The 23,039-nt window shown below is 32.5% G+C and overlaps 3 protein-coding genes across 3 annotated transcripts; all 3 read right to left on the bottom strand.

Annotated features, from left to right (window-relative positions):
• Positions 1 to 3,320: 3,320 nt before the first annotated feature.
• LOC120280135 (GDSL esterase/lipase At1g29670-like) lies at positions 3,321 to 6,353 on the bottom strand. Its single transcript, XM_039286880.1, has 4 exons — positions 5,892 to 6,353; positions 4,747 to 4,980; positions 3,806 to 4,067; positions 3,321 to 3,712 (listed from the first exon to the last, which is right to left on the bottom strand). Exons 1-4 carry the CDS (start codon positions 6,285 to 6,287, stop codon positions 3,483 to 3,485), a joined length of 1,122 nt encoding a protein of 373 aa, XP_039142814.1. The 5' UTR covers positions 6,288 to 6,353; the 3' UTR covers positions 3,321 to 3,482.
• Positions 6,354 to 11,459: 5,106 nt separating this feature from the next.
• LOC120280016 (54S ribosomal protein L37, mitochondrial) lies at positions 11,460 to 13,804 on the bottom strand. The gene is made up of 2 exons (XM_039286716.1): positions 13,650 to 13,804; positions 11,460 to 12,041 (listed from the first exon to the last, which is right to left on the bottom strand). Exon 2 carries the CDS (start codon positions 12,026 to 12,028, stop codon positions 11,636 to 11,638), a length of 393 nt encoding a protein of 130 aa, XP_039142650.1. The 5' UTR covers positions 12,029 to 12,041; positions 13,650 to 13,804; the 3' UTR covers positions 11,460 to 11,635.
• A 665-nt stretch (positions 13,805 to 14,469) lies between these two features.
• On the bottom strand, positions 14,470 to 22,947 carry LOC120281215 (DEAD-box ATP-dependent RNA helicase 52A-like). The gene is made up of 16 exons (XM_039288093.1): positions 22,897 to 22,947; positions 22,664 to 22,813; positions 21,317 to 21,409; positions 21,056 to 21,220; positions 20,875 to 20,970; positions 19,621 to 19,695; positions 18,277 to 18,438; positions 17,687 to 17,767; positions 17,174 to 17,272; positions 16,267 to 16,362; positions 16,023 to 16,154; positions 15,826 to 15,900; positions 15,570 to 15,659; positions 15,416 to 15,490; positions 14,913 to 15,180; positions 14,470 to 14,831 (listed from the first exon to the last, which is right to left on the bottom strand). Exons 1-15 carry the CDS (start codon positions 22,945 to 22,947, stop codon positions 15,004 to 15,006), a joined length of 1,617 nt encoding a protein of 538 aa, XP_039144027.1. The 3' UTR covers positions 14,470 to 14,831; positions 14,913 to 15,003.
• Positions 22,948 to 23,039: the final 92 nt, after the last annotated feature.

Here is a 23,039-nt window from a genome sequence, read left to right as displayed (position 1 = left end):
ATTTCATTTTCTTCAACTTTGACTGGTTGACTGAGTTGTTGGTGAGCGGGCCCCCATTGTTTGTCTCTTTGCCCTTAAAAACCGGATCTTGATGAGTGAATTATTGGCTTGTGGTGTTTTGTTTAGTTTTAAGGGGAGCAACTCAAGCTTGCTTGCTTGCTGATTGGCATCTTCAGGAGGCCGAAATTCCAGCTTTTTCTTCTCTTAAAGCTTGGAGTTGGAGGGAGATTCTCTTCACCGGCGGATCCTCGGAGAGATTAGAGGTAGGTGAATCCATGTTTTTTGTAGTTGTCTTGATGTTTGTTCTAGTTTGGCAAGCCATGAACATCTCTGTCCATGCTTGTGTAATTTTAAGGCATTGATTTGGTTGTTTTGTTCACATATTCACTTATGCATGAATATCTCAGTGTGTTGTATTTCATTCTTCTTGTAAGCATGCAATCATTGTATAGTTTATTATTTATACTTGTGTAGGTGCTCTGAAAATGCTGTAAGCATGTTATCTTAGTCTAATTTATATATTAATTGATACAAATATGTAAACCTGACATCCTGCAAACATGCTTCTTGTTTAGTCTAATTTAAATATATATATATATTGTGCATGTATATTCTGAAGTCTTGGTGTATGTAATTAAGTCACCATGAGATTTTTTCTTTTAGTTTTTAATTTGTTGTCGGTTGGTGAATCTTATTTGTTTAATTACTGGCTTTGACCATGCTTAGCAGATGTTTAGTAAACATGTTGCCTCTAATGATTAAATTGATGTGAACTTGTATTGTATGCATGCCACCATGTTTAGATGTTCATGTATATTTTGAAATATGCATAAGCATTCTGAAACTTTGGTTGGGGGATTAACAACATGAATCTTGTGTCCTGCTATGCTTAATGGTAATTGTGTTCTTTATCTATGTTTAACCTATCCACCTTGTAAGTATAGCATCTTTTAATCATGCTTTTAGTTAGTTGGTATATGTGTATATATTAATGCATGATGTTCTGAAACTATATATTATATTTGTGTGTTAAATATTGATGCAAAATGTTCTGGTTTATTACCATAGAATATGGAAATATATATATATATGTTTATATATTTAATTATTTATTTTCTCTGAATTTCATTTTGGTGATTAGGGTAGGTATTTGGCTGGTTTCATGTTATTTAAAGCATGTTATTTTAAAGCATGGTTTAAATGCTTGGTTTTGTTAAGTTATTTTGCATTATTAAGTTAAGTGGTAAAGTCGATGTTCTAAAATTAGATTATTATCTTCTTTTCATATTCATTCTTTGGGTGTTAGTTGTAAGTTTAGGCCCGATCTAAAGTTGTAATCTAAGTATAGTTACTGCGGGTAGATCCATACAGGACGTGGTTCGCGGGACTTGGTGAACCCAACTCAGTAGCTCGGAGCCAGTGTAGGCTCTCGACTTTGTGTGATACTAGATTTACGCAATAATTATTATTTAATTATTGCATTGTTTAATAATTTTATTTATTTATTTATTTGCGTGGTATTTATGTTTATTTATTTATTTTTCTTATTTGCATTACTTATTGATGAATTCCTCATGTCAGTATTCCGTATTTGCGGGAGTTTTTAGTACATCTCCATTTCGACTCGCCTCGATTAGGAGGAGTAAGTCCCTAGCCATGTGCACATGTTTTTACGTAGTAAATGCGCTACCCCCATTGCTGGTCGAAGATCCCAGCTACTGATTGTTGATATTCGTTACGTTACATTCAGACTTACAGTCGAAGATCCCGAGCCTCGTCTTTGTTGATTTGATTATTAGCCATGGAGATGTATTTAGCGTGTTTTTCGTGTTTTTTGGATTATTCCGAGTATTCACGTATTTTCGTATTACTGTATGAAGCATGAGCTATTATTACGCAATATCCGCTATACATGTTGTTTTTCTGCGATCCCTCTGGGCCCTGTGGCTCATGCACTCTGTGTATTCATGTTTGCGAGGAGAAGATCAAGTTGGAGTGCAGGGGGTGTCAGAGAGTCGTATTGTCTGCGTTATCAGTATCTTGTTGTTACCTGCTTGTGAGTGTAAGACTTGTATTTTGATTGTATTTGTAATTTGCGAACTGTTGGGTTGTATTTGTATTCGTAGAGGGTCTGCTAAAAGTCCAGTACTTGTAGTATTTTAAATTTCCAAGTATCCATGTTGTCTTTTGTGTTTTTGTTCATATCTGCTTGTTAGGGTTGACTCTGACCAGGTTTTTAGCTGAGGCCTTGCACCCAGTGGAGCCCAATCCCATTGGATGCGGCCGATCTATCCGCGGGCCCGGCTGTGGGGCTGGGACGTGACAAATATATACACTTTTTAGGGGATCAGAAAAAACATCATATAAATAATTCAAAGTTTCCTTATTTATTTAAATAATATATCACAAACATGAGTCCATGACCCAAGAGAAATTAAGTTAATTACTCCCTACTTTTATTTCAAATTATTCAATTAGTTTTTTCCAAGTAAAACGCCGGCACACCCACCTCGGGGACCAGAACCGGCCTGAAGATAACCATCACCGGCGTGGCCATCACCAAAGACATCACCGTCACCGTCGCCGTCAGCCCGGCCAGAAAGAGCAGCATCGCCCCAGTTGCTCCTGCGGTTATGAACTTGAACGTTTGGCGTGTGCGTGTCCATGGTGTTGTTATTTGTCTCTTTGCATATCTATGCTGCTTCTCAGCCATTCTTTAGATAAAAAGAGATCAGAGATGTATGTGTTGAAGAGTATAAAGAGAGAGGAAAGGGTTTTGCCAACTTTGCATGGGAAATGTGCTACGTGTGCATGGCACGTGTGAGTATGTGTGTTGCATGAATGACACGTGTTAATTTGGTGTGATAATACCTATTTAATAAGTGTAGGTACTCAATATATATATACCACTATTCTAAATAGAGCAATGAATAGCTGGTTAGGATGTGAATTCAAGCTATGGAGAAAATAGGTTTAATGGTTTTACAAGTTTTTATAATTGTGTATTTTTTATTTTTTATTTTTTATAATATTTTTAAGTATAATTAAATTTTTGTATTTAATCAAATTAAATTATTTTAATTTATGATAATATTTTTAAGTATAATTAAGTTTTATAATATTTTTTGACATTTAACACTTGATTATTTACACAATAAATTAATTGATGACTTAATTGTATTTTAAAATATTAAAAAAATTAAAAAGATAGAAAGTACATAGAATCTATATGGTAATTAAATCTAGAAAATAATTTAATTTCTAAATAGACAAAGTTAACACTTTATATATACTTATTTAATAGTATACTTACAAAACTCTTCGCTCTAATTCTAACATGTGCCTTGAGAAAAGCACTTACAAAAGACTCCAATAAAGATAAAGTACTAGCTAGCTATATACCATTAAAAGAAAATTACAGAGGAAACTTAGAATATATATATCATATTAATTAAGTCCTAGTTAATTAATATGCTTGGATTTTATTGTGAGTTATACATATGGACTAAGTTTTTAACATTGGTGGGATAAGCTTCAGTCTTAAGGTTAGAAGCATAAGCTTTGTAAGCAATCCTTTGATTAACAGCATCAGTGGGATGAAGACCATCAAAGAAAACATGGCTATTCCTGTCTCTGCATGCTTTTCCTCCTCTTCTACAAAGTATCCCATTTGATGGTAAATCACAGCATGCTTTGCTTGTTTCTTTAAAACCTAAACATTAACCAAAACAATCAAACTCACTCAATATAAATTAATTTTGCATTATATTAATCATTAATTTAATGAGAGTTAAAAGAGAAGTACCATGTTGTTTTGGATTGGTGATGATGTCATTAATAATTTTGTAGGAGTTGATGAAGATCATTGAAGCATGAGGCATGGAAGAGTTTGGTAATTTGATGACCAAGGCTTTGAGATGGTTGTTGAAGAGAATGGCAGCTTCATTCATGGCTTCTACACAGCTCCCATTAATGCTAACTCTATGGTTGTCTCTCACTGCTGGAATGCATCCCATGGCTTGAATTGAAAACAATACAAACTTTCTTGCTCCTAAATCATATAATCTCTGCATGCATTTTCAAATTATTAATTTATAAAAATGTTTATTTATTATAGATCAGATTAACGAGTTGGAGTTTGTTTTTACTTATTATTAATTAATTAATGACTTTAGTGTGAGTGTTTTTTTTTAACAAAGATTACAAGTGTTGTTAAAAGGATAGACATGTATAGAAGTACGCCAATTATGTTGGTATAACAACTCCCTAATGATAAATCTCCCTATCATACAACTCTAGAAAAAAGACAACACTGTTCTTCACACAGAGGGCCCTACACTAACAATAACAAATAGTGCTAATATATAAATAGTACTAAATCTTAATATACAATAAACAATACTTATAAGTAGTAATGACCCTAATATACGAGTGTGTGAACGGTGTTGATAAATAGTACCTATCGGAGTAGGGTTTTCAACCCTTGGGCACTCCCTTGAGTATTTTGTGATGAATTACCACTAGATTAGAGGTGTGGTTTCTCACGTTTAATGAATTTTAGCAACATGCTCTTAATTAAACCCTTTACGTGTTTGTTTTTTTAAATTTCCAAGTCCCTATACAAGTTTGTAATTCCTTGCATATCCTTATAAATATACTTGCATAAGAGATCCGAATAATAAAGTAAAAAAAACATATATAGTTTTACAAAATATAAATGTTTTAAAAATTACAAGAATATATTACCTTGAGTTGGCAAGATAAAGTAGCAATGAGAGTGTGAGTGAACTTGAGAAGAGTAGTAGTCTTCTTCTTGGAAGTGAAGTAGTTTAAAAAGTAGTCATTTCCTCCAGTTCCCACAATGAACAAGTACTTTGATAAATAGTCAGAGTTTTTCTTCAAATCAAAAAGGCCTCCCATCTCTGCAAGTGTAACCTTCTCAAAGTTCCTTATTTGTTGGTTCATGCTTGTCACTTCCCCCTATTAATTATATTTAAATAGATTAATCATGTTTAGTAACAAAAAAAATTTATAAATCATATTAATTAATTTTCTAATTATGATAAGTTAATTAACTTTGATATCATGATAAGTGTTAGATTGATTAATGAACCGAATTGAAGAAGTCAAACTTATTAAAAGAGAAAAGCTTAGATATTTGCATGATATGAAACTATTAAAGCCAATTATTTCTAATGAGAGAGAGAGTTAGTACAAGAGTTACTTATTGTTTGTTATGTGTTGCATGCTTTTTTAAATAAATTAGTAAGGGGCATATGAGCTACTTATTTGGCTTTGTTAATTATATGTGCATTTAATTCTAAGTTATTATTATAGGGAGTGTTTCGATTGTGATTGGTTTATTTCGCTTGTTTGAAAATTATATAATTAAAAAATTATAATTATATAAAACACAAAACCAGCCAGACCAATTTCACTAACCTATATCATCATAATAAAAGTAAATATAAATATAAATATATATATATATATATATATGGTAAAAAATCTTATTATTGAAATAAAACAATATAAATAAAAATCTATCAATATAAATATATTAAAAACACAAAACACAAAAGTTTAAAGAAAAAATAATTTATATTATCATTTATCTTACTATGAAAAACCATAATGAACCAAATAACAAACTTTTCTTTAAAAAGGAATCTTAACTGAACTAATCAAATTAAAAAAAATATATATATATCTTTGCCAAACAAGTCAAAATAAATCAATTCAGTCAATTATTAAAAAAATCACTAAAAGATTAATTTTCACTATCTTAAGAGAACTATAAACAAGACTTTAATAACTCCACTAGTAATCAAGAGTGGTAACAAAAATGAATTTATAATAAAAATTTAATTAAACTAATTAGAAGTACTTACAGTGATGGAGCCAGTTTCATCTAAAATGCCAGAACCACCAGAGGCAAAGTTGACACCATGAGAAATCCTATGGCCATTAGTAGCAGGATCAGAGAAAGGTGGTATAAAAGAAGGAAGTTTAAGAAGCTCTCCAAGAACATCAATAGGGTTCCTTCCATTAGAGAACCTGCCAGAAGGTCCTAAAGGGAAGTCAATCCCATAAGGAACATAATTAGCTCTAGCACTAGAGTTCCTTAAGTAATTGTTATTTCCATTATCAACTAATGAGCTCCCAAACACAAACATCCCTTCAACATCAAGAGCTGCTTGAGAAGATAATGGAAAACAAGTGAAGAAGAAGATTATGGTGATGATATTGATCATGAAGAGAAAGGATGGAATAATATTGTTGGCCATTTGTTTTGTTTTTGGAACTAGCTAGCTAGGGAGATATGAAGTGTTAGTGATCATGAAATGAAGATGGTTTGGAAAGCTTATATTAATGGAGAATGGAGAGAGAGGAGATGGCAGTTGGGGGTGGTAGGGTCTCATCCATGAATGAGAGTGTTTGAAAGGGTTTGAGGAGTTATGGCTGGCTTGCTGGCTTGCTGGTCTTGTGAATAGTGATTCCACATTGCATCAACCTAAATGGGGAACATTTCAAGGTGCCATGTTTTTTGTGTGTGTATTTATGTGTTACAGTAAAGCTTAGACACTAAACCCTAATAAATTCTAGTTAATTTATTTGCTCTTGTGTTAATTTGGTTTTCATGTGTTTCATTAAACTCTAAATTCTTGCTTTATTTAGTTTTCATGAGGTTCATATATTAAAGCTTAGACTCTAAACCCTAATAAATTCTAGCTTATTTGTGCTTATATATATTTGGTTTTGATCATATGTTTCTTAAAGGCTAAATTCTTGGTTGTTTGGGTCTCATGTGCTTCATTAATTAAAGCTTAAATCCTAAAACCTACTAAATTCTAGTTTAATTTATTTGTACTTCTATTTGGTTTTCATGTGTTTCATTAAACCCTAAATGCTTGTTTATTTGGTTTTCGTGTGTTTCATTAAAGTTTAAACTCTAAATCCCAATAAGTACTTCTAGTTTATTTGTGCTTGTGTTTAGTTTTAATCATATGTCTCATTAAATCCTAAGTTCTTGTTTATGTGGTTTTCATGTGCTTCATTAAAGCTTAAACCCTAAACCCAAATAAACTCTAGTTAATTTATTGGGGCTTGTGTTTGGTTTTGGTCATGTGTTTTATTAAACCCTAAATGCATGCTTATTTGGTTTTCATGTGCTTCATCAAAGCTTAAACTGTAACAAATTATAACTTATTTGTGCTTATATTTGGTTTCATATGTTTCATAAAACATTTTTTTTTTCTTTTTAATTTGGGTTTCAAATGCTTTTTTAAAACTTAAACCCTAAACACTAATAAACCCTAAGTTTTTGTTTATTTCGTTTTCATGTACTTCATTATAGCTTAAACATCAACCCCTAAAAAATTCTAGTTTATTTGTGCTTGTGTTTGGTTTTCATGTGTTTCATTAAATCCTAAACAATAAATTTTAAACTATAAACCCTAAATTCTAATCACCCACTTAGGTAAAGTATGGGATAAATATTTATAGTGGTATAAGAGAGTGGAAAATCAAGATAATGTATATAGTTTCGTAATGAAAATTAAAATGGTTTATTTTAAAATAAATTATTTAAAAAAAAATGGTTGGTTTTCGATTTTCATGTGTTCACTAAAAATTATCCACCAAACTCTAAATTCTAATTTGTTATAAACTCAAATAGCCATAGGAGACAAAAACACAAAAGGATTGAGAAATATATAAAACATAAACTTATAATATGATTTTAATTTTCCTTTTTATTTGCCTATAATATAAATAAACAACTAAATTCTATTAACTAGGGGCATTGATAAATAGTTATATATTTCATTACACGGAAATGTACAAGGGAGAAAGGTAATTTTCATCATATTTTTATCATCTTCAAAATAATATAAAAATAAATATTATATATAAATAAAGAAAAATCATTGGGGATGTTTATCGTAGTCATTGAATTTACATTCAATAACTACAATTCATTAATATACGGTATTAAATAATAAATAATAATTACAAATAGTACTAAATTATGATCAAATATAGTAACTTTATACAGTATCTATATAAATATTAGGCTTTGATGAAGAACCAACCATCATCAACAAATATACCTACTGAGAGTTACAAACATCCACAGATACATGTCTTCATATATTAATGAATTCATTCAATGACTACAGTCCATTAATATACGGTATTAAATGATAAATAATAATTACAAACAGTACTAAATATATGATCAAATATAGTAACTCTACACCATGTCTGTATAAATATTAGGTTTAGATGATGAAGATCCAACCATCATCAACAAATATCCCTATTGAAGAGTTACACATCCACAGATATCATGTCTTCATGTATAATTATATATGGCAGAATGCCCTAAGCAATCAACCCTAGATGACAGTTAGCCCAGGGCTAGCTAAGCAAGTTATTGCATGCATTGAACTATGAATAGCTGTGACATGGCAGGGGTTAGTTGGGAGTTTTGACACAGTGGTGGTTTCAGAACATTAATGAGCTTGTGATGGTTGTTAGGGGGCAACAACCATTAACTCACTCTTTTAATCCATTCGATATATATATATATATATATAATGGAAACAAAACTGTGGAGAAATTTCCCTTTCATGGTTGCTGTTTGATGTTGAAATGCTTCAGTGATTAATATTAAGAATCTATAATGAGCCGCAAATTAAGGCAGGATCATTTTCCAGGGTTATTATCATCATTTATCAAGCTTTATTTGAAATTAATATTTGAGTAATTTTAATATCGAGAAAAATATCAATGATGCAATAATCTCTTGGCACTAGGATCCCCTGCTAGTGGGTGAGAGCTGAGGTCAAAATCTTATTGTATAAAGTGAGCATGTACGTATGATATAATAAAAAAATTCACCATAACACATGGTTTGTCCATTTTATAAAAAAAACAAAAAACCTATATTTTGAGGCTAATAAACTAACTTAAATTTGAGTTGGTTTCCTATAATTAAGTTAAACTTTAATTTGGCTCAATTTTTTGGATCATCAATTAAATCGGTTCTAAAATTATTTTTAAAAAATGCGAAATCAATTCAATTCAATTATTTTGAGACTAATAAACTAACTCAAGTTTGAGTTGGTTTTCTATAATTAAGTTAACTTCTGGTTTGGCTCAATTTTTTTAATTATCGATCAAGTTTGAATCGGTCTTAAAATTATTTTTTCCATAAATAAGAAATTAACTCAAATTCAGTTTGATTTTAATTATAACTTCAGATTGAGAAAATTAACCCAAATTTGAATTCAGTTTGAAATAAATTATAAATTTGAGAAATTAGCTTAAGGTTCTGGTTGGGTCCCATGTCCTATTTTTGGAACATTAGTTGCAAGGGTGTCACAATATTTGCAATTAAACCTATCAACAACCAAACACAATTAGAATTCAAGTGTAGTGTATTGTCTATACATGTAATTGATGACATGCTACAGATCATGGTAACAATTTAATTGTTAATGGATCAAGACATGTACTAGCAAGGGGGCACTAAAATCCACTGCTAGTGGGTGAGAGCTGAGATTGAAATCTTTATTGTATAAGGTGAGCATGTAGGTATGATATAATTAAAAAATTCACTATGTCCTTGACACATAGTTTGTTCATTTTATAAAAAAAAAACAAAAAACCTATATTTTGAGGCTAATAAACTAACTCAAATTTGAGTTGGTTTCCTATAATTAAGTTAATTAAACTCTAGTTTAACTTAATTTTTTGGATCATCGATCAAATCGGTTCTAGAATTATTTTTAAAAGAAATAAGAAATCAATTCAAATTCAATTATTTTGAGACTGATAAATTAACTCAAGTTTGAGTTAGTTTTCTATAATTAAGTTAAACTCTAGTTTAGCTCAATTTTTTTAATCATTAATCAAGTTTGAATCAGTATAATTTCATAATGAGAAATCAACTCAAATTTAGCTTGATTTTAATTATAACTTCAAATTGAGAAAATTGACCCAAATTTAAATTCAGTTTGAAATAAATTTTAAATTTGAAAAATTAGCTTAAGGTTCCTGTTGGGCCCCATGTTCTATTTTTGGAACATTAGTTGCAAGGGTGTCACAATATTTGCAATTAAACCTATCAACAACCAAACACAATTAGAATTAAAGCATAGTATATTGTCTATAGGGTAAATTTTTAATGTGGTCACCGTGTTATGGCTTATTTTTATTTTGGTCAATGTATTCCAATTTGTATTGTATCTTTCTGGTTATTAGATATAGATTTATTTTCACCGGGAGGTTACTTGAGGTTTTTTGGCCAATTTTAAAAGATGTGGCAGCCAAAAATGCCACGTCACTTACTTTATTTTCCGATTAAATAAGCTAAGTTAACATCCGGCTGATCTGCTCTCTCTAGTTGGGATGAGAGAAAATATTAAAATAAAGCGATGTGGCATTTCTGGCTGCCACGTCATTTCAAATTGACCAGAAACCCCCAAATGACCTCCCGGTGAAAATAAATTAATATCTAATAATTAAAAAAATACAAATTAAAACATAATGACCAAAATAAAAATCATACATAACACGGTTATCACATGAAAAATTTACCCATTGTCTATACATGTAATTGATGACATGCTGAAGATCATGGTAACAATTTAATCGCTAATGGATAAAGACATGTACTAAATATATCACATGCAACACAACCATATTAACTGCAGAACTTTCTTGAAAAAAAACAAGCAAATAACAGCTCAGCAGTGAAAAATAAATGCAGTCATAATTTCATTGAGAAATTGAGATAAAATTGTAAGTAGTAAAATAAATGGACCTTCAATTATTCACGATTTAACCATTTTGACTGGTTCAACCTGCAGGTATAGTTATTGATGTAATAAATAATATATTTACCTTTTAATTATTAAAAAAATTTATTTTGAAAATTTAACATATTAAATTTAACCGAACATTTCTTAATTTATTGGTATTAAGTCATATGTTTAAATCTTCAAACCTCAACTTATATAGGATGATGGCACAAATATGTTGAAGTAATAACTCCATATTTATACACGTCTCTGATATGGTTTGTCCAAAAAATATTAAATTTATAAAAATACAATTTAAAATAAAATAAAATAATTTTCTTTAATAAAAAAATTAAATTGAGAAAATCAAAATGAGTATAAAAATCGAATTTATGGTCATGGTTAGTAACTCATTATTTTCAAAATTTGGAGAAAATTTTAAACATTATTTTTTAATCTTCAAAATACTTAGAGAAAAAATACATATTCATACCCAATTTAAACATTTGATTTATATGATTTTTTTCCCAATATTTAATAAATCAAGTAATTTGTATAATTCGAACCGCAAAGACTAATAACCAGTTCTGAATTATAAGAAGCAACATATTCTTCTTGCACAAACATGAATTTAGTAGATAAACATAGAGATTTAGAAACAAACTCTTGAATTCATTGACAAGATATGACTGCTGAGATAAAACAGATCAAAAGAGCTTTAAATATCTCATTCACATGGTTTCTTCATAGTATTTCTCTACCCAAAAAAAAAAAAAAATCCATCATCCAAGTGTTGCAATAAAGCCAAAAAAACATACACCTATTTCTTAGTTCTTGGCTTTCATAGCATTGTTTTCTTTTATTCGAGCTCGATTATCCAGCTTAACAAATCGTTTGAGGTCTTCGAATGGAAGGGTTTCAATGTTCTTTCGACGTAATTCACTTAACGCAGGGCGTTTATCCAGCAAATGCCACAACCAGTCCGGATACTCGGAATCAGTCAGTATCTTCGGGTCAGCACCATCCTTGAGGATATTAGCTCCATAAACTGTGGTACTCTTCAGCTCATTGCTAAGTGTGGATGTCTTCGGAGCATCGCCAGCACCGCCTTTAGGTCCTTTCTTTGACTTGCCACCACCAGCAGCGAATCCTCTGGAACCGACAACTCTGATAGCTTCTTTATTAACAGCAATGCGCCTAGAAAGGCTGACAATATTCATGGCTATACCTTATCTGAGTAGCAGCAAGCAAAGAGATTTCAATTTGAGGGACCACAAACTTATTGCAGCCAGAGAAACACATGCATACAATTTGTGGAATCAATAATTCAAAAAGAAGTAGTAGAAAGATTGAGTTTACAAACCAAACATCAGAACAAGAGAGTTTATACAGACAATCTCACCGGTCTTTGAAAAAGTTAGAATCTTGAGGTAGCATGCAGATGAAGACAAAATAGAAGAATAAAGTATACAAGCAACTTCATAGGCATATGCTGCTTAGAGAACTAAATATCAAGACAAGAGATTTCTCATACATGGGCAATACCATCGATGTGACAATAGAACCTTGAGGAACCATGCAATTGAAGACAGACTAGAACAGTGAACTGTATTAGCAACTTCATGTGTTTATGCAACTGAGTTAACTAAATAACAGTGTAAGAGTAGAACTTTGAATTAGCATGCGATTGAAGACAGAATAGAAGACTAAACTACACAAGCAACTTCATATGCACATGTAACCAAGAGAACTAAAATCGACATAAGAAATTGTTGACACATGGGCAACACAATCAGTCTACAAAAGATAGAAAGTCGAGTTAGCAAGCAATTGAAGAATAGCAACTTCATATGGATATGTAACACAGTAACAGGGAGAACAAAAAATATCCTGAGCAAAATAGAGTCTTGAGGTAGCATTTAATTGAAGGCATAATGAAAAATTAGAACTTTACACGCAACCTCATATGCATAGGCCACCGACAGAACTAAAGAAACTGTATAAGAGATTGTAACATTCATCTCCGTAAAAGATAGAATCTTGAAGTGGCGTGCAATTAAAGATAGAACAGAAGAGTAAACCATATGAGTAACATGCAATTACACAACTGATACAGCTAAAATCAGTAAAATGACGAGCTCATATGCATGGAAAACACCATTGGTCTCTGTAAATGATAGAGAACCCATGAGGTAACATAAAATTGAAGTCTTGACGACAAAGAACAGAAGAGCAAACTATAGGAGAAATTTCATATGCATAAGCAGATTCAATTGCGAGACATAGAAGAAAATTGTAATATTTAGGAGTGTTGACATCAAATAGAGAAAGTCTAGAAACTCTTATAATGCCATCTCTGCAACCAATAAAAAAAATGATAATAGAATTATGGAACATAATATAATTACCGAACATACAACAAGTGGAATCTGAATTCACAAAAAAATTATTCAGTAAATCTGTCCAATAATACCTAACATCAATAATATCTTACAGAATAATCCAGACAGCATATCATTGATAAAGTTATAATGTTCAAAGCTAACAATACCTAACATCAATGGCGAGGTCCAAAGCACACAAATTCTATCATCTCTAAGTATATAATCCACTGACAATGCTGATTTTCAGATTAATCGCATAGCAAAAGACTAATCCGCTAAGAATGATTAAATAAATAAAATTATGATTTAAACGTTCTGGAATTGAAAAAAATTGATCTTGAGTTCAACCATGAAATGTAAAAGTTCAAAAAAGAAAAAGAAAAAAAAAGGTAAATTTCGAACAATTTGATCTAATTGCAACAAATAAGAACACGAAAGAATCAAAGATCAAAATCACCTCGTTGGGAAAAACCTAAGGAAAGGATTTGATCCGGCGAGATGGATGAGAATCTGAGGTTTGCCCAGTGATAAACGAAAACGGGAAGAAGGGGCGACGCCGCCGGAAGGGGCTGGAGGAGGAGGAAAGAACGAAGACTCACGAGGGAGAGAGAAGCTAAACCCCTCACCACCTATAATAATCTATTCCACACGAATCTTGAAGTACAGGTGTCAAGCTGGTAAAATTTTGCATAAATGGGCCCCTATATGGTGAAGCCTGCATTTACTCCCTCATACTCCAAAACCCAGACTTTGGGATATACCATCCTCCGGAGAAAAATAAATATGAATTTGGTTAACCGTAGATGATAGATTATAAAGCCAGTTTACTATTATATATATATATACATCAAAAAATATATTTTTATATTAAGGAAAATTTTATTTTTTATTCTTTTATAATAATAGGCAGTATATTTTACAGTATTATCATGATAAGGCTTTCTCGTAGGAACTCAAAATGGAGTTAATTTATATTAAAACAAAAAAAAGGGAGTTAGAGGAACAATGGTAATTTAATTAAAGACTACAGGAGCAATATGAGAACTGGAGCTAAAGGGATATGCATATATATATATATAGATACATAATAGAGAAAATAAATATAAATTTGGAGTTAAAAAAATAAATAAATAAATAAATAAAAGAATGGACAAAAAGGGCAAACCAACAAAAGAGAAAAAAACCAAACAAAATAAATATGCTGATTTCCCACCCACTATAGACAATAATCTCATAATCTAAAATTACCCTTAATTTGAAAGGACACTCTAAAATCATATGAATTAATTTGTGTCTTTATAAGTTTGAAGACGTAAATATTCCTACTACTCCTAACTATCAGCTTAGGCGTAAGCACCTAGACATTGGATAGTGGTAGCAGTAGAGAAAACAACGCTATAACATCGTCAGGCGAAACCATTTCGTCACAAATGTTAATGCACCCACACTACACTACAGCACTCAAACTTAAAACTCCATAAGCGCAGGGAACCAAAAAGAGTAAAAAAACACAAACAACGTGAAAAAAAAATTTACAAGGATGAGACAAGCTTCCACACCACACGAGCGCTTCAAGCTTAAAAATACAAACAGTGCATGATTCACATTGATCCAACTTCATTTGTCTCCACCATCAACACTGCAGCACAACAATATTGAAATCCAAGAAGCTGAGAATACAGGTAAACCAGAGACAAGCATACAATGCTGAGGAACTTACTTGTCATTCCGAGTTGTGGCGATTATAAGTCTGTAAAGTCAGGCACAATGCTGTAGTTTGTGCCAAGTGTGTAGAGAGTGGGAATTGCCTGTTAATCATCCCAGGCATCATCTGCAACACCCTCCTGTTTGGTTGTCGTGGGAGTGAGCATGTATCGATATTTCTCATCCACATTTATCAGTGCTGGACCATTTAGCGTGATGTTTGACAATGTTAGTCTTGCTTCACGCTGAGCAGCAACAGCTTCCCTCTCCTTCTTCCTGGCAGCCTGGGTAATTTGAAGAGTACAGCAAACAGATGAAATGGTGGTCGGAATGACTCAAAATACTGGAATACATTAGGAGGAAAAATAATTTACAATCTAATGGTGATCATAATGATTGAACATACCAGAACAATCTTCTCTACAAGAATAGGTTTCAATATTAAGAGTGGTTTCAGATTCAGAGGAACAAGTAGATCATGCAATTTCTATCATAAACTTCTACGAGGACATGGCATACCTTCCCAGAAGCAAATGCAATGGTGTTACCAGATTCCACATCTGAAATGGCTTTCCTTATTTGGGCCACTAAGAACTGCAAAATTAATATTTTTATATTCAGAAAATTTGAGTGGTTCTTATGTTATGATCATTCTAAAAAGTACAATAATTACCATGTCGCGATCAGTGTAGAAGGATGTAGCTTGACCTACGGAACCTGCACGGCCTGTCCTCCCAATGCGATGAACATAGTCTTCCATAGTCTGTTTAAATTGAGCATATCAGGTCAAATTGCACAGCTGTGACACCCTGTGAACTTATTTCATGAAAGTTGAAATGGAAAAGAGCATCCTTCAGCTTCAGTGTGACTAATAAATGGTATAATTGTAATAAATATGGCAAATATTTTGAGTTCACATGGTTATATACCTTTGGAAGATCAAGATTAATAACATGAGCAACTCCAGTGACATCTAGACCACGAGATGCAACATCAGTTGCAACCTAAATGACGTATAACACATCAGATCTATTATAATTTAAATAAAGTACAATGAATATGCCCATGGAATTATACTCAAGTATATGAACATACAAGAAATGAGGAAAAGAGTATGCACTGATACCAGGATATTGGTAGTGCCTTTCCTAAAATTATTAAGAGCTGCTTCTCGTTCACTTTGATTGCGACCACCATGGAGTGCAACCGCATGCAAACCCTGTGCAACTAATGCATCTGCAACTTCATCGCATCTCGTCTGGCATAGGAGACAGCAAACAAAAAGAAAAAGACACAATCCAGTCACATAGTCCTTCCAATGAGCACACTATGAAATATCTAATGAAGAAGGAACTGAAGCATACTAATACCTTTCTCTCAACAAAAACTACTGTAAGGGGTTGGTAGTAACCGGAATTTTCAGCATGAGATGCATCCTCCACAAGCAATGAGAGAAGTCTATCAATCTACATAGGCAACAGACATTAGATACTAAAAGATTTTTTTTTTTAATGGAAAATATAGTTGTAGCTATAATGTACATGTGCAAATTGTAATTGTTTTAAATGTAGAATTCTATGAAAAGAATACTCTGAGAAACTTATCCGTACTTTTTTGGAGTAAACTTCCCAAGTACTAAAAAATAATTTGAGAATTTATTTTAGATCCAGACTGGTTTAATTCTAAAAAATGGAAAGAAAAAAAAAAAGGAGTTCAAATTCAAACAAGAATAATCACAAAGCAAATGAAGCAAATAACACCAGGGAATCACTGACTTGTCAGGGGTGATAGTTTGCTAACAAATAAGAGCACAAGAGTATCCCAAGGTAGGTACTTTCTTTAACTCAAAAGTATAGCAAATAAATCATGACCGTACCTTTAGCAAAAAAAAAAAAATCATGACCGTAGGTACCTTCTACAGATGGTGATGTCTTCCAGCATCATGTAAGAACATTATAAAAAAGGGAAAGGGAAAGAGGGGGGGCATTGGTATGGGGAGTTTGCAGCTTTTCATACGAAAGTAAGGGATTCAAAATAGAACATAATCAATATCATCATGAAGGGAGTAAATCTAGCTCATAAGCGTTCACTATGTGCATGAAAATCTCAGATATAATCACTCTGTTATATTTCACCAGAAACAAATTATAAAGCAGCAACCTGTGCAGACATTCCGCTATACAACTGAAAACAAGACATACACTGGCATCAAAGGCAAGGCTATACAATAACATTCATCTATTAACACTGAAAATGTTAGCAATATAGCAAGCTAACCTTTTCACCATCAGTAACCTTCTCCAAGGTTTGAGCAACATTTGCTGTTGGACTGCTTACTTTTCCAACCTTAATCTGCACCGGGATGTGCAGGTATTCCTAGAAATCACATTAAATGACCAATGAAAATGATACATTTAACCATGCTTACCAGTATACCATAGAAAATAATCAATTGCAATCTGGCATAGGAGAGCAATACCATATTCTAATTAGACATCAGCATCAATACATTTGTGGAATGAAAAATTAAGAAACTTTTTTCAATGCTGCAATGTCAAGATACTATAAATTCTATAATCTGATGGCCTTCAATCGAGTTAATAAATTTGTAAATAAACATTTGATCTTTAAAAGAAACAAAAAATGTCTTAGGATATTCATTTATGAAGCACAAAAAAGAAGACTAGATTATTGAAAAATTAAAAAAAAAAACCTTAATTTTAAGTTATGAGAATGACCATTCACACGATGACAATAAACAAAAAAGTAAAGAGATATTAATAAATTTACTTGAGCTAGTGTTTCAATCTCCACTGGCATAGTTGCACTGAAAAGCAAAGTCTGGTGCTTCCTGGGAAGATTTTGCATCACCTGCAAAGATAAATGAAGAAAGATACTTCATTTATAGAGCATAAATCTGTAAAACATATGCCAACTTGTGGTAAAAACCACTGAAGTTTCTGGTAAGTAATATAAGAGTTTCATAATATTGAAATTTGTTTAAGTAATAGGTGTGAGCAATATATTGCAAAACCCTATTAGGGAATTCAAGAATGGTGTTGATAACATCAGATCAATTTTGGAAATATAAAAACAGGAAATTCTCAAAGAAGATAATAACAGTTGATGAAGCTATAAGCAGGAACCTGTCATTTGATCAAGTTTAAATCATAAAATGGCTTTCTCCTCATAAAGAAGCAAGCAAATCTAGTAAGCTTGAAATTGGGAGAAAAGACTATTGACTTTCATCTAGAGGGTGGAAGAGGGCAAGGATAACATCTCTAACAATTTACAGGTTAACATCATGTTAATCAAACAGAGAAAACAGAATGCATATATATATATATATATAAATATATGCATTGACACATCATCATTACTTCTCTGATCTGAGGTTCAAAACCCATGTCCAGCATCCGGTCAGCCTCATCTAGAACAACAAAAGATATCCTCGAAAGAGATGTATTTCCTTGCTGTAAGTGATCAATAAATCTTCCAGGTGTGGCAACCACAATATGTACTCCTGCCCGTAGCTCATATTTCTGCATCATGAGCAATTAGAGAACTACAATGTTAACAGAAAATGTATGAGGGTAATTACTTGGTAACCTTAACCATCAAAAGAACAACAGGAGATGAGATAATAAGAATATTTAAATGCCACATAAATACTTCAGCAGCACAGATTATAATGCTCTTAAGTAAAGCTTTGAAATGCAATTTATGGTGTTGCATCTGAAGTGGCAATCACAAGACAGCGACATATCACACAGGTGTGCATGTTAGGCAGCTGAGGATACATTGCCATATGCAGCCAATACACACACTGCTGTTTAGACAGTAAGCGAGATTAGACATAACCTACTAATTTCTATTTAGCCTTGCTTATCAAGTTTTTGATATTTAATTAATATATTATAATTAATTTTTAGAATTTTGATTATTTCTTGACTAAATATTTTGATGAATAGCTTAACGACAATAGGATTACAAAACTTCCCTATGGAACAAAATCATCAGAATCCTTAGACATTTAAGCACACAAATATAGCCATCAATTTTTTCAATCCTATTTTACATTTTTCAATGTACTTCTTCATATCCAATAACAACATCCTAGTAGTTTACTTGGGGTTTGTGTGTAAAAGTCACATATGCAATCATAGCGTGCAGTAATGTACAGATGATTGACAACCCGCACACTTACCACAATTTATAATAGTATTGTAAAAGAAGTGCATGATTCACCACAAAGAAACACATTGAGTACATTTCTTATTGTGCATTTAACCTAATATATATTACATCATATCACAAGTTCCTTTAGGCCATACCGATAAAAAAATTTATTTTCTATATTTTATTGGTAAAGAAATGAATGAAGCAATTTATTTGTGAAGTTATCTTCCCCTTCTCCACTTCTGTAAAATGAGAAAAAAGATCTTCCTATTTCTTGTTTTTCTTCCTTTTGTTGTGAACGTCAATCTTCGGAAAGGATTAGGCATATCAGACAATACACAATTTTTGTTTATTTATTTATTTTGTTTCTATTGCCTGCCTTAAATCATTTTTTTTTCCTTTCGTTTTCTCCCTAACATGACAATACCTGCACGAGACCAAACTAATAATAACCAGGGAAGGCCTCTCCTTATTTAAAAACGATACCTCCAGGAAATGAAAAGAAATCAATAATCTAACTCTGGCATATATATATAGAAGTTTACCTGCTCAGACATATTTGTTCCTCCCACAACCACCACAGTTTTTATTGATTCTGAAGATTTGCTGAAAGCTTTAACCTGGAATTCAGTGGTTTGTGGAAAAAAAGTACAAAACATGCAAACAATGTCAAGTAAAAGATAACATACTATTCAATAGCAAAGGTAGCATTCTAACAATATATATATATATATATATATATATATTTACTATGTATGTATGCATGCATGCATGTATGACTCCACAGACAGCCAGCACATAAGATGAATTAACTATATGAAAGTTTGAATAGCATCATACATTCAGGCATGTGGGAAAAGAAGCATTCCAAATTCAATGACATGTACAAATCTTTTTTATATAATTCAGTAGCTAAGATAGTAGCTAAGATAGGATAATAAAGTACTTAGAATTTGTTAACGCTCTATTTTATTTTTAACATGTTGTTGGAGGAAGTTTAATATTACTTCACATTAAGACAGTTATTGAATGTATTGCTACCTATTAACAAGTAAACAATAAGGTAAAACAAGCAAACCATACATAGCCTAAATAATAAATTCTTCTAATTATGTTGTAATAAATTCCCTTTACTAGCAGCTTGTCAATCTAAAGCCAATATGGGGTTAACTGGTATTTTCTGACAACCAAAATATTAAGGGGCCTAAGCATGAATGCAAATTTGTTAAAAAATCATGGAATACTATGCAAAAATTCCATCAGACAATACTAACAGTACAAATGCTTTTTTATATAATTCAGTAGCTAAGATAGGATAATAAAGTACTTAGAATTTGTTAACACTCTATTTTATTTTTAGCATGTTGTTGGAGGAGGTTTAATATTACTTCACATTAAGACAGTTATTGAATGTATAGCTACTTATTAACAAGTAAATAAGGTAAAACAAGCAAATCATACATAGCCTAAATAATAAATTCTTCTGGTTATATTGTAATAAATTCCCTTTACCAGCAGCTTGTCAATCTAATGCCAATATGGGGTTAACTGGTATTTTCTGACAAAACCAAAATATTAAGGAGCCTAAGCATGAATGCAAATTTGTTAAAAAATCATGGAATACTATGCGAAAATTCCACCAGACAATACTAACAGCCTGTTGCATTTTCTGCTATCATATTCTATGAAGATATCATCATAAGGCTATCAAAAAATGTAGGACATAAAAAATGTTCGCCCAACACAATTCATCAAGTTTTTACTCTGAAGGATGTGTATTACAGAAAATTCTTGCAGACCTCCTTTTCAATTTGTTGAGCAAGTTCTCTTGTTGGAGCCAAGACTAATGCTAAAGGTCCATTCCCACGGCAAATTGGTGGTTGGGCTAAGCAATGCTGTATGATAAATGAAGAAACTGAAATTACATTATGTCACAGATAAGGCTAAAGACTTCAAGCATAAAGCATAGCATGTCCAAACCTGAATCATAGGAATAGAAAAGGCTGCAGTTTTCCCACTCCCAGTCTCAGCACAACCTAAAAGATCTCTCCCACTAAGAGCAACTGGCATGGCTTGTGCCTGGATAGGGGTTGGCCTGGTGTACTCATGAAGGGCAATGTCCTTCATTATGCTCGAGTGAAGACACTGTTAAAGAACTTCTTAAAATATTATTCACAGAGTAACCAAGAAAAAGCTACTGAAACTGACTTTCATGCAAGAGCTGAACGTTCTAATGTATACCATATCAGTAAAAGATTCAACAGGTGAAGGGGCAGGAGGGGAATCAGCGGCAACTGTCACATCCACATTAAGCCGCATTCGAACCTCTTCAATCTGATTATCAAAAAATAAATAAATAAATAAATAAATGTCATTCATTAGTATTTTAAAGAACGAAATGGGTAAAATTACCAATTTATTGCATGTACGAACCACATAACAATACATATGAAGAAATACATAAAAGCATTTCTTCAATGACAGAACATAAGTTACAAACTATGTATCTTGCAAAGGGCAATTTCAAGCTTTCAATATCAGATAATACAACTAACAGGCTGGCAGACAATAAAAATTATTTGAAGAATGTGGCAGAAAATACATTATCTCTGGATGACAGGACAAAGTCATACATTTGACATAGAGATAAGAAACAATACTTGAACCTAGCAGTGGCGCAGCTCCCACCCCGCAGAGTCCCCAGCCCTGATAATAATTATTTAATTTATTTTTAAATATAAATCTTATAAGGGTTTTAAAAACCAAAAATAAAATCCCTAATCTTAAGATTCTTAACCTATCCAGCCTCTTCCCATCTTCTCCATAAAACCAATGCCACACCTCTTCTCTCTCGCTGTCGCTGTTGCCATTACCATTACTGCCACCTTTTCTTTCTCAATTTCTCTCTTGCCATCACATCACTGCACCTCGTCTTTTTCTCTCCCCTCCCCAAATTTTTTTCTCAATTTCATCTTTGATTTCATTTAATTAATTTGAATTTTTATCATGAATCCATGAATTTATTTTATTTTTAAGTCAGGGGAGAGGAAGTAAGATTCCCCTCCCCAGTTTCCCACCTGGTATGAGGGAATTGTTGGGGAGTAGTGGTTGGCGAGGGACTCCCCAACCGTGCCCATTCCTAGTTTGATATTTTTATCTCCACTGCCAAAGAGGATCATATCAATCACAAACCACCACAGGATATTGCCACTTCTAAAAGTATGGTAAGCAATTTATCATAATTAATGCTGTTAGTTTCTTGAAAGATTTTCCCCATTAATGCTGTTAAATAAATGCCAGCAGATATTTTCAACCAAAACCATAATTTCAAGATAAAGATGACAAGCAAAACTATAAGCAAATGGGAACAAAACCAAAACCTATCAAAAAGAACATTAAACAAAAACTCAGAATGATCATTGAGATATTTATATGAAAACCCCTAGAAATCACACACACACACAAAAAAAAAACCCTGAGATAAAGAGAAACCTAAAAAATTCCAAGAAGCACCATCAGGGCATGACTCAAATCAAACAAAAATTATAACATCCATCAATGAAATGCAACAACAAAGAAAACACAGACCTGCTCAAGTGTGAGGCTAAGGACACGATCAGATGGTCTCCACGGCTGAAACACAGGTTCGGGCGCCACAGCGGTGGGCCGGCGGCCGGATGGGAAGGGAGGCGGGGGTAGCACCGTTCCTGGGGGTGAAGATGATCTTGCGATCGGGGTCTAGGGTTTGAGGCTGGGGTTTGGCAGTGGCATTCTTGTGATTTGGGGAAGCCGCTGCAGCTCGAAGGTGCGGAGGAACATACGACATCGCTTTCGATTGCGTGGGAGGGAGTGGAGTGGGTTGAAGGGTTCATCGTCAGTGTTATATATACATAGAGTGTCGTCTAGCCGTGCGATGGAGATCTAACGGTTGGGATAAATTCCTAATTTAAAAAAAAGTCATTTT

Source organism: Dioscorea cayenensis, chromosome 17 (assembly GCF_009730915.1).
Source record: "Dioscorea cayenensis subsp. rotundata cultivar TDr96_F1 chromosome 17, TDr96_F1_v2_PseudoChromosome.rev07_lg8_w22 25.fasta, whole genome shotgun sequence".
NCBI lineage: Eukaryota > Viridiplantae > Streptophyta > Magnoliopsida > Dioscoreales > Dioscoreaceae > Dioscorea > Dioscorea cayenensis.
This window is presented reverse-complemented; position numbering and strand designations above follow the sequence as displayed.

Coding starts and splice junctions, on each gene's coding strand:
- LOC120281215 (XM_039288093.1), bottom strand. CDS start 22,947: ATGAACCCTTCAACCCACTCCACTCCCTCCCACGCAATCGAAAGCGAT. Junction 20,971..21,055: donor TTTCTATTCCTATGATTCAG/GTTTGGACATGC, acceptor TTTATCATACAG/CATTGCTTAGCCCAACCACC. Junction 15,181..15,415: donor TTGCATTTGCTTCTGGGAAG/GTATGCCATGTC, acceptor CAAATTACCCAG/GCTGCCAGGAAGAAGGAGAG.
- LOC120280135 (XM_039286880.1), bottom strand. CDS start 6,287: ATGGCCAACAATATTATTCCATCCTTTCTCTTCATGATCAATATCATC. Junction 4,981..5,891: donor ATGAAACTGGCTCCATCACT/GTAAGTACTTCT, acceptor TATAATTAATAG/GGGGAAGTGACAAGCATGAA. Junction 3,713..3,805: donor CACCAATCCAAAACAACATG/GTACTTCTCTTT, acceptor GTTAATGTTTAG/GTTTTAAAGAAACAAGCAAA.
- LOC120280016 (XM_039286716.1), bottom strand. CDS start 12,028: ATGAATATTGTCAGCCTTTCTAGGCGCATTGCTGTTAATAAAGAAGCT.